The sequence below is a fragment of the Amyelois transitella genome, chromosome 23 (genome assembly GCF_032362555.1).
Source record: "Amyelois transitella isolate CPQ chromosome 23, ilAmyTran1.1, whole genome shotgun sequence".
Lineage (NCBI taxonomy): Eukaryota > Metazoa > Arthropoda > Insecta > Lepidoptera > Pyralidae > Amyelois > Amyelois transitella.
In genome coordinates this window covers 2237540-2249565 of record NC_083526.1, presented here as the reverse complement: position 1 = coordinate 2249565, position 12026 = coordinate 2237540, and the positions used below count along the sequence as shown (strand labels likewise).

General features: G+C 35.4%; 1 protein-coding gene across 1 annotated transcript; it reads right to left on the bottom strand.

Moving 5' to 3' along the window:
- Positions 1-2077: 2077 nt before the first annotated feature.
- On the bottom strand, positions 2078-7448 carry LOC106133044 (facilitated trehalose transporter Tret1). Its single transcript, XM_013332637.2, has 7 exons — positions 7300-7448; positions 5956-6111; positions 5126-5324; positions 4549-4739; positions 3749-4125; positions 2995-3109; positions 2078-2362 (listed from the first exon to the last, which is right to left on the bottom strand). Exons 1-7 carry the CDS (start codon positions 7337-7339, stop codon positions 2094-2096), a joined length of 1347 nt encoding a protein of 448 aa, XP_013188091.2. The 5' UTR covers positions 7340-7448; the 3' UTR covers positions 2078-2093.
- Between the last annotated feature and the right edge of the window lie 4578 nt (positions 7449-12026).

Below are 12026 nucleotides of genomic sequence, written 5' to 3'. Positions count from 1 at the left end.
ACATTTTTATTTTAACTTCACTTGAAAAATATTACATGAATATAATAACCTCTATTTTTAAATAGGAATATTTTTTTAAATGTATACAACTTATTTACAAACTTTTTTACCATTTATCTTAAAAATAAATCATCAACAAATTATGAAAACATGTACATATGTATAAATATGTATGTCTTTCGTTTTCTTGTTTATCTTACTCATATGAAATCGTCAAAGTAATTTAATTAAGTTGACGGGTTAAGTAAACGTAGAAAGAAAATTAATGTCAAAGTTCATACCTACATATGTGACTCCTAACTTTATTACGAGTTGTTGCGTCTTCTGAGCTTCCAAACTTTGCTAAGAATCTGTAAGCTAGTAACCACTATACCGTATTATCTATAGATACATACATAGAATCACCTCTTTATACCTTACGGGAGTGACAGAGCCGATAGTCTTGATAAGACTGAAAGGCTACGTTCAGCTGTAAGGCTTAGGGTTAGTGGTATACAAATACATACAAATACAAATACTTTATTTGCTATAAATGCGGTACAATTATAGGTGTTACAAAGCATATACATTTAGCGCATTTAACCAGTCATGGCATGCAAAAATACAGAAAATTAAAATTAAATGAAAATGAAAATTGAAATGAAAATTAAAATAATGTCATATTAAATGTTCTTGTCAAAATTCAACAGTATAAAACGATTTTTCGATAAGTCACAGTTTTGAATTAGGTTTTTAAAGGCATTCAGAGATAGCGACTTTATAAACATACATACATACATACATACATATGATCACGTCTACATCCCTTGCGGGGTAGACAGAGCCAACAGTCTTGAAAAGACTGAATGGCCACGTTCAGCTATTTGGCTTAATGATAGAACCGAGATTCAAACAGTGACAGGTTGCCAGCCCATCGCCTAAAAGAGGAATCCTAAGTTTATAAGCCTATCCCTTTATAAACACTGGTAAGTATATCGCCTAAAATTAATAATCCCAAGTTTATGAGCCTTAACTACCTTGCCTTGACTAGTGCCGTGTGGTTCCCGGTAAGAATAAAAAAAGAATAGGACCACTCCATCTCGTTCCCATGGATGTCGTAAAAGGCGACTAAGGGGTAGGCTTATAAACTTGGGATTCTTCTTTTAGGCGATGGGCTAGCAACCCGTCACTATTTGAATCTCAATTCTATCATTAAGCCAAACAGCTGAACGTGGCCTATCAGTCTTTCAAGACTGTTGGCTCTGTCTACCCCGTAAGGGATAAAGACGTGATCATATGTATGTATGTTATGAGCCTTGACTGACTTATACAATATGGTCGACAAGAGAAGCGGTTGACACGCACTGTGTTTTACTTCGCTGCCAGACCAGGATGGAAGACTGCAATTGATGAATGTGCTCCTATTCCCTTAGTCGCCTTTTACGACAACCCTGGGAAGGATATGGAATGGTCCTGATTCTGAAGTGTCGGGAACCACAAGGCACGTGTGTGTATAATATTATATTTCGATCCATTCTATTCCCATCGTCGCCTTTTACGACATCCCTGGGAAGGAGATGGACTGGTCCTGATTCTGAAGTGTCAGGAAACCACAAGGCACGTGTGTGTATAGTATTATATTTCGATCCATTCTATTCCCTTTATCGCCTTTTACGACATCCCTGGGAAGGAGATGGAGTGTTTATTTTTACATTAAAAGCTATTATATTCTCAAATTTCATCGTTACATAGTAATTAGTTTACTTTGCGCCTTTGTATGAGTATTCAGCCACTTGCTGAACGCTGAACTTGGCCCTTCAGTGCAAGGAATATAGACGTGATTATTATTTTTTGCTTCTAACTGCCTTCGGTAGCACTTAATCTGCTTAAATATATACGGGACAAATTACACTGATTGAGTTAGCCTCGAAGTAAGTTCGAAACTTGTGTTACGAGAAACTAACTCAACGATACTATATTTTATAATAAATACTTATATAGATAAACATCCAAGACCCAGGCCAATCAGAAAAAGTTCTTTTCTCATCATGCCCTGGCCAGGATTCGAACCCGGGACCTCTGGTGTCACAGACAAACATAACTATTTTAAACATTCACTGGTTCAACATAACTTGAATTTCCAACAATGACTTCCCTCTCGTTTCTGGGACAAATATTATTGTGAAAATGGTCGCAAAAGCGCATGCGCCTGAGTAAATCCAAAAAGTGACGTGACCTCCCCAACCAGACAACATATAACCGAACGCGGTGGACACTCCAAACCCGACGGCCCAAGCTAGCGTGGCTGTCACAGCAGCCCCAAGACTCCTCACGTTAGGTTCAAACATCTCTCCTGTCAACGCACTTGGTATTATGCCGAAACCTGAAAATAAAAATAATTTAAATAAAAAAAAAATTTAAAAAAAAATCATTTATTTCAGACAACAAAGATCCATATACAATTTTCAATAAAATCAAATAGATAAAATTAAATCAATATAAAATTAAAAATCAAATCGCAATCAAAATTTAAAAATAAAAATCAATCTATACTTAAATGAATTAATTAACTTTAATATAAAAATACAAATAAAATAAGTTAAAATATATATATATAAATGCTTCATTCAATAGGCTTATAAACGTAGGATTCCTCTTTTAGGCGATGGGCTAGCAACCTGTCACTATTTGAATCTCAATTCTATCATTAAGCCAAATAGCTGAACGTGGCCATTCAGTCTTTTCAAGACTGTTGGCTCTGTCTTCCCCGCAAGGGATATAGACGTGACCATATGTATGTATGTATGTTTAAATGCTTCAATGTTCCCGCTTTTCAGTAACGAGAAATAAAGCGAGTACTTATGAACCCGGTTGAGATAATGGAGTCAAAATGAAATACATAAAACGAACCAAAAACTGTGATAAATTCCCTAAAATTGAACCTACGAATTTAATTGAGAAGACGCAAAAATGAGACAGAGTACTTACTGATGATAAATACAAATTTAAACTTACCCAAGTCGTAACACAAGAAGAATACTACTAAGGACAGCAGAGGCAACCATCCCAATCTGTCTGCTAAAGGATTGTTGGCTACATCAGCCCAGTAGAAATAAACACCTAACATAGCCTGAAAACAACACATGATTGAAAACATCAGATATATAAATTAGATTAAATAAATTAAAATTCAGAGCAATAAAAAACATACGCCTTTTTGCCGGAGGGGTATTGGAGACTACATCTTTCCACTACCACAGTCAGTGCACTGCATACTTCTTTCGCTTCATCACACATTCATAACTCTCTTCGTGCAAGCTCATTAATTTCGGGTACTCTTTACCTAGCCTTTCGCGAGGACGTTCCTAATTTGATAAATTTAATATCTAAGCCATGAAATACAGCTAATTTATACATTCCAGTCATATATGTACTTAAGTTTTAAAGTAGTTAAAAGAATACCAAAGCTTAAAAAGCTGATTGGCAGGCACTGTCTTCTGTCTTAGATACATACATACATAAAATCACGCCTCTTTCCCGGAGGGGTAGGCAGGGACTACCTCTTCCCACTTGCTACGATCTCTGCATATTTCCTTCGCTTCATCCACATTCATAACTTTCTTCATGCAAGCTCGGCGGTTTCGGGTACTTTTCTGTCTTAGATATTGTTTCTTTTTAAATATTGTTTTATAGCCAAAAAGAGAGCTGGCTCACAAAGTGATGAACGTAATAGTGACTTTTTGACCAAAAAATTAATCAAATGACTCACCAAGCTAAGACAAGAGGTAGCAGTTGAAAACATCAACACGATCTTCCTCCCTGATGTATCAACAAATAACAACGTCAAACAACTAGACACTAATTGTGTGATTCCTATAATTATAGTCGCTAGATTTGGCTCCACGGATCCAACTAAATCGAAAATAGTTGTTGCAAAGAACAACACTGCTACAACACCACTCATTTGTTGTAGTATAGATAACGTAAGCACTATGAAAAGTGCAAATCTATTTCCTTTTATTGTAAGTAAATCTTTCCAATCAGACATCGTTGTTTTCTTTACTTCTGGTTTCGACTGCAATACTGTTTCTATTTCATCTGATCTTCCTAGGTGTATTAAAGTTTCTCTGGCTTCATTTTCTTTACCTGAAGTAAGTAAAAACTTTTATTTGTTTTCAATTAAATTTATGTTTTGAGTATTATTCTATTTTGGCATCTTTAGTGTATACTAGCTTTCCGCCTTTTTTCGCAATGTAGTAAAGTAGCCTATGTTCTTTCTCAGGGTAAACTATCTAAAACTAACAAATTTATGTACTAAAATCTGAATCGGTTCAGTGGTTTAGACGTGAAAGCGTAATAGATAGACATAGTCCTTTCACATTACGCCCGCGTAAAATAAAAATCCGTAAATTTCCGTTCCAATTTTGGAAAGATTCTATCAAAGAACACACAAAGAATCGACATGGCAAATTTCAAATCCCTTGATCCAGCGCTTTGGACTATGCTCTGATTTCTGTCAGTCGGTCAATCAATCAGTTTAAACTAGAACTGGAAGATTTATAAAATTACCTCTCATGACATCAAACAATGGAGTTTCAGGGATGAAATACAATCCAAGTAAGTAAACCAAGGTCAGAACAATTCCAATCACAGTGGTCATGACATATGACACGTACGGCCCTATGACGAACATAAGCAATGTTCCTAAGGTAGAAAATATTCCGGTACCACTCAAGAGTATCCCCCGGATTTTGGTAGAACTGAAAATGATGAACAGAAATTTTCTTTTTTAACGATCAATGGCGCACATACTTTCTGAAAAGAAAAGATTAGATAGGCATAGACAACAAAAGATAAAGATTTATCACCAGACTGGTGTTATTTAACTGCATACATCTTATTTATTTTGTAACAAAGGTGAATGTTCTTCAAATTGTTTGTTTCTGTAAGTAACTTTTTTGTTTCTTACCCATATTATACGTGTTATTTGTCCTTTTTTTTTAAATGAAAACTGTCAAGATTTTATTTTGTTATATAAGAATTCCTTGCAAAATACTTTAAGAGGTGTACTACTAGCGTAAATAAATAAATAAATCTTTCGGTTCATTCCCATTTATAAAATTTCGTGCAAGATTTCCGAACTTACGCTATTTCTCCAATATAAACCACGTTGATCACACTAATGATCCCAAGACCTACTCCAATCAAGATCCTGCCAGCGTATATCATGGCCAAGTTCTGAGCTGCCCCAAGAAGGATGAAGGAAGCTATGATGATGAAAGCACTCAGCACGAAGCACGGCTTCCGACCTTTGACATTAGATAGTGGACCTAAAGAATATGGACCTGGAACAAAATATCGATCTGAAAGGGATTTCTTTTTGAACTACAATTTATATGGGAAATTTCGCGCACATACACTTTGATATTTTTTCCAGTATAAGAGAACAGACTTCATAAGATTTGCGTTAACTACAACAACTTCTAAAAGTGCCGTGTGGTTCCCGGCACAAATAAAAAAAGGATAGGACCACTCCATCTCGTTCCCATGGATGTCGTAAAAGGCGACTAAGGGATAGGCTTATAAACTTGGGATTCTTCTTTTAGGCGATGAGCTAGCAACCTCTCACTATTTGAATCTCAATTCCATCTCTCTTTTCAACTGAACTCTTTTCAAGACTGTTGGCTCTGTCTACCCCGCAAGGGATATAGACGTGATTATATGTATGTATGTATGTACTTCTAAATAAATAAATAAATATATACGGGACAAATTACACTGATTGAGTTAGCCTCGATGTAAGTTCGAGTTCGTTATTTTATAATAAATACGTATATTGATAAACATCCAAGACCCAGGCCAATCAGAGAAAGTTCTTTTCTCATCATGCCCAGGCCGGGATTCGAACCCGGGACCTCTACTGCTGCGCTGCGCCACTGAGGCCGTCAAAAAGAAAATATGAAGCTCTTTACTTACCAATAATGCAACCTATGTACAATAAGGAACCAATCCATGAGACCTGACCATCTGAAGGTATTTCTGGCAGCGGGGTCTGCTCAGGATCTTGTAGTTTTGGTATCACCGGGGCCGTCCATCCCATGGTGTAACCGATCAAAACTGATCCCTGATATGCTGTAGAAAGGAAAGGGATATTTCATGCTGGTCCGATGGCAACAAAAACAGTGTGCCAACTGCGTCTTTTCCCGTAAAGAATAATACGAGTAAAGTCGATCAAAGAATAGAATAGAATAGATTCATTTTCAAAATTGGATACAAGGTATCACTTATTGACTTCACATCACTTAAATCTAATTATAACTATGTACTACCGCTTCCAAAGTGCATGTGTATAAGAAGCGGCGGAACAAACTACACTGCAGCATTTTCATCGGACGTCAATATACAAATATAGATCTTTTAAATCTAAATCATGGACCAATGCACATTGTCTACATTAAAAAACATGAATGAATGTAGTACTAGTTATTTCAATACGAATATTTCGTCACATAAATAAAGATAAATATAAAATATATCCACACTGTACGAATTATGTCAACACCATGTCAAAAATGCACACGCAGCATTTAAGAGGACATTATGTGAAACTCGGGCCGAAGGAAACGGTAATTAACTTAGGACTCTTCTTTTAGGCGATGAGCTAGCAACCTGTCTCTATCTGAATCTTAAATGAAAAGATGATTGTGCCTATAAACTTTATGGAACCCAATATGGACCCCATCTAGAAAGCATGTCAACGAAACTTACTAAAAGTGCATTTCTAGAAATAAAAAGTTCGTTCGAAAATCCCAGGCAATTTTCAATTACTTTTATGAAGACATACATTAAATCGCGGCTTTTTCTATTATTATTATGCCTACATACCGTAGATAATTAATTATAATAAAAAGAGAAAACTAAACTCGAGATAATTTATAAATTGTATAGTCCCTGTAAATTGTGTAATTCCTGTTATCGTTTTATCTGCCTATATTTATATTGGCAGTTATGAAGTCCTATCAATAACAATGATATCCGATATAATGAAAATGAAAATTTACTAATTTAATTTTATAAAAATCTAGTTTAGAAAATTTCAACTTCTAGTCTTAATACCTCAATAACAAAAACTGGGCTAAATCAAAACATATCGAATTAATATTTTTATCCTTATTCATTTACATTTAACTTAAAGAACATAAATCTAAGTATAAATTTTATGAAGATTTTGATGCCTCATACATACATATAATCACGTCTATATCCTATGATGTCTCAGTTGAACAAATCAAAGTTTAATAAAGTTCATAACACACTTACCACATAGCACAGCAAGCAATTGTTTTGTTAAATGCAACATTTTTCGGACGACTGAAACAAAGGTAATCTTATTTTAACTTCTACCTAATTAAACATAAAACATATCAATAAAATCGATAAGATAAAAGGAGATGGCGCGTTCTTGATAAATTATATAAAAGATAATTTATAAAGTCATTTTGTCTGTTGCACTATTTGCATTTATTCAATGACTAGCTGTTGCCCGCGACTTCGTCCGCGTAAATTTCGAGTTGAATCTACAATACATATATTCAACGACGATAACTTGTTTTAGTGAACCGATTTTGATGGAACAAACTGTATATGTTTTTCTGAGTTAAAACAAAACAATTAACTAATTTCGCCCATTACATAATCAATGTCTTAAATGCCACCTTCACTTATACATTTATACATATATAACTGATCTGAACTTATCATTTAGGATATCAATTTAGACTAGTGGAAGTTTAATATAGTAATTGAAAACGAGCTAATCCGTTATCGAAGTTTTTTTTTTAATTTTCTGTTCACATGTTTCTTAATCTCTGGCGGAAACCAATAATCTTCTTTCACCAGATATCGCTATTTTTATTTGTAAGCTGCTTACTTGAAATGAGGAAATAAAAGATAAACCTATGAATTCAAAAATTTATACATATTTCATTTTTTAAACTTAACTTCACGGAAAAAGTTAGAGAAAAGAAGTTATGAAAGTTATGTTACGTTTGAAGAGAGTTATGAATATGGATACGAAGAATACGAAGGAAGTGTGCAGAGATCGTGGCAAGTGGAAAGAGGTAGTCTCTGCCTACCCATCCGGGAAAGAGGCGTGATTTTATGTATGTATGTATGTATTTCACGGAAATAACATTTCGGAGCACCCAACAATGGAGCACCTGTTGTTCTGCCCTCTATGCCATAACACCATAGAATATTATTTAAATCTTAATTCCATCATAAAGCCATACAGCTGAGTTGGCGTTTCAGACTTCTCAAGACTGTTGGCTCTCTACCCCGCAAGGGATATAGCCGTGACTAAATGTATGTATGCAGCGACAGCTAGGCCGTCGCCTTAAAGAAGGATACATACATACAAAAATCACGCCTTTTTCCCGGAGGGGAAGGCAGAGACTACATCTTTCTTCTTGCCACGATCTCTGCATACTTCTTTCGCTTCATCCACATTCATAACTCTCTTCATGCAAGCTCGGCGGTTTAGGAAGAGAAGGTTCCCAACTTTATTAGCCTTTTTTACAATCTACAACTGACAAAGTAACTGACAGTGTGTACTATCAGTTAACAATTGTATTAATTACAGAATTAGCCTGTCTATGCCTAGACAAAGCCTATGTTTGTGTAGTTACCATACATTCGTAATTGCAGAATATTGGATCAACAGAGCACAATTGATCACTAGACAGTGAATAGGTTAGTCAAATCATGTTCATACGCGCTATCACCTTCATCTGAATGTTGTCTTCCTCCTGGGATTGTTAACTTTTGCCTTTTGATTTAAAAAAAATATATGTCTACTATTAAATTGTAAGTTTCCCGCAATCCAGCAATTTCAGCTTTAGCGAACTGAAAATGAATTCTTATTGCAGAATAAAACAAAAAGAGCACAGACATAGTATAACTATCTACAGGGTGACAATTAAAACAACTGCATCCTTTTAAACATAGACTATACCCATGCTTCTGAGCCGTTTGAGCCTATTTTTATTTAAATTAAAGGTCATCATTTTCACATTTAAAAAACCCTCAAAAACTACGTCACACGCTTTATTAAAGACCAATACTACAAAAAGAAATTAAAACTAAACATGTAAATAAATGTCTGAAAAATAAATTATTTTTCTAGTATCAAGATACAGAGTTGTCGCGATCGCTCAGCTGAATGAATTGTGTCGTTGACCTCTGAATCTGACGCGTCGCTTTTCCGCCGGCCGGGGTGATATTACGTATTTAGGATCGTGGATTTTGATACTTTTATTATTTTTCGTACTTTCTGAAATATGAACCGATATTTTTCTTTTAACGTTTTTAAATATCCTTTAGATGAGTACACTTAACAGTTAAATTTATGCAGTTGAATTAAAAGTCACCCTGTATACATATAATAAAACAGAAAAAATATTTTGTCTGTACATTTAGTAGGTATTTTTGACTGAAATGGATAGAGGGTCTCTTATAATGAATAATAGAAAGCAAAAATTTTTCTTTTAATTTTTTTGTCTGTCTGTCTGTCTGTATGTATGATCACGCTTATCTCCGAAAGTACTAAACCAATTTGTTTAAAACTTTCACCAATTGCTTTGTTTTAAAAAAAAGTTATCGTCATTTGAATGAACTCAAGGTATGAGTTTGCCTGCAAATTAGTTACGAAATTTAAAATTCAAAGTCATTTATCATTGTATGACAGCATTATACCTATAACATCTATACTAATATTATAAAGCTGAAGAGTTTGTTTGTTTGTTCGAACGCGCTAATCTCAGGAACTACTGGTTCGAATTGAAAAATTCTTTTTGCGTTGAATAGACCATTTATCGAGGAAGGCTTTAGGCTATATACCATCACACGCTGCAACTATAAGGAGTTCTTTGCTCCTTATAGTTGCAGCGTGATGTTATATAGCCTAAAGCCTTCTTCGATAAATGGTATAATATGGAATATGAGAGCTTCAATGATGCCCAAAATAACTATTCCACGCGGACGAAGTCGCGGGCACAGCTAGTTTTAGAATATTTATTTATTTGGGCATGATGGAAAAGAACTTTTCTGATTGACCTGGGTCTTGAAAACTTATGTATAATATGTATTTATTATCTTTATATATAAAAATCCCGTGTCACTATGTATGTTGACGTACTCCTCCGAAACGGCTTGACTGATTATCATTAAATTTTGTGAACATATTGAATAGGTCTGAGAATCGACCAACATCTATTTTTCATACCCCTAAGTGATAAGGGTTGTCCTTTTTAGACGATAGGCTAGTCACCTGTCACTATCCGAGTCTCAATTCCATCAGCTGAACGTGGTCCAGTCTTTTCGAGATTGTAAGCTCTATCTACCCCGTAAGCGATACAGACGTAACTGTATGCATCTATATAATAGCTTTGACTATATACAACATAAAGCAAGTAAGAATGACTCTCCATGGTTTTCCAAAACGTAGTATTCTGATGAAATTTCAATTGTATTAACTATACATACATACATATGGTCCCGTGTATATCCCTTGCGGGGTAGAGAGAGCCAAAAGTCTTTAAAAGACTGAATGGCCACGTTCAGCTATTTGGCTTAATGATAGAATTGAGATTCAAATAGTGACAGGTTGCTAGCCCATTCCCCTAAAAAGAATCCCAAGTTTGTAAGCCTATCCCTTAGTCGCCTTTTACGACATCCATGGGAAAGAGATGGAGTGGTCCTTTTCTTTTTTTGTATTGTTGCCGGGAACCACACGGTACTGTATTAACTATTCATATTTTTTTTTCAAATACGATTTTAAAAAAAAGTCTTAAGTAAACGTTTTCATTTCTGTGCCAACTATATTTGACGCGCCGCGTCCAATATCGGAAAAGGCGGCAATTGTCTCACACTGTCTTTCAATCTTTTGTGTTCTTTTATATATTGGAAGTGGAACACATCTGTTAATAACCGATGGAGTACTTTTTTTATTTATTAATATACACATATTTACAAACAACATTGGTACCATACAATTGTACGTGGCATGTGGAAAGATGTAGTCCCTGCCTACCCCTCCGGGAAAAAGGCGTGATTTAATGGATGTAAGTATGTATAATATATTAATACATACGTATTAATACAATGGCGGTTTTAACGCTAAATGCATTATCTAAAAAGCCAACCTTTGCGTTAAGCTGAGAAATTAAGTAAGTGTAATTTAGTAATGCCGTGTGGTTCCCGGCACCATTACAAAAAAAGAATAGGACCACTCCATCTCTTTCCCACAGATGTCGTAAAAGGCGACTAAGGGATAGGCTTATAAACTTGGGATTCCTCTTTTAGGCGATGGGCTAGCAACCTGTCACTATTTGAATCTCAATTCTATCACTAAGCCAAACAGCTGAGCGTGGCCTTGTCTTTTCAGGACTTGTGGCTCTGTCTACCCCGCTAGGGATATAGACGTGAGGCGTAAGACGTCGCCTTTTACGACATCCATTGGAAAGAGATGGAGTGGGCCTATTCTTTTTTGTATTGGTGCCGGGAACCACACGGCACTACACTAACACTCGCAATTCTCTACACTTAAATGGCGCGCTTATAGTTTTTTTTATCATCTGACCTCCGCAACCCAAAGACTAGACTATAGAGTTGTCCTTGTTAGGCCAAAAACAAACACAAAGTATGTGTAATGTTCTTGTATATTTAGCTTTCTTTAACTCGTACATTTCTTAGTCAGTTGTGTACCTCCCACGGGATAACTACTTACTTATCCCAGAGAACTATTGGAAATAAGAACTAGGTATAATACACTTCTTGACATGTTTATAATTATATAGAGTATGTCCACTTAATTATGAATAACTAGAGGCCGCCCGCGACTTCGTCCGCATGGAAACCCTATCAATCCCGAGGGAACTCCGGGATTAAAAGTAGCCTATATGTTATTATGGGTCTTCAGCTACCTACGTACCAAATTTCATCGTAATCGGTTCAGTAGTTTTTGCGTGAAAGAGTAACAAACATCCATA

Excerpts from the sequence above, each read along its gene's own strand:
- LOC106133044 (XM_013332637.2), bottom strand. The coding sequence starts at position 7,339 with ATGTTGCATTTAACAAAACAATTGCTTGCTGTGCTATGTG. Across the intron at positions 4,740-5,125 it reads GTTTATATTGGAGAAATAGC|TTCTACCAAAATCCGGGGGA; the intron begins GTAAGTTCGGAA and ends CATCATTTTCAG. Across the intron at positions 2,363-2,994 it reads CTTCTTGTGTTACGACTTGG|GTTTCGGCATAATACCAAGT; the intron begins GTAAGTTTAAAT and ends TTTTATTTTCAG.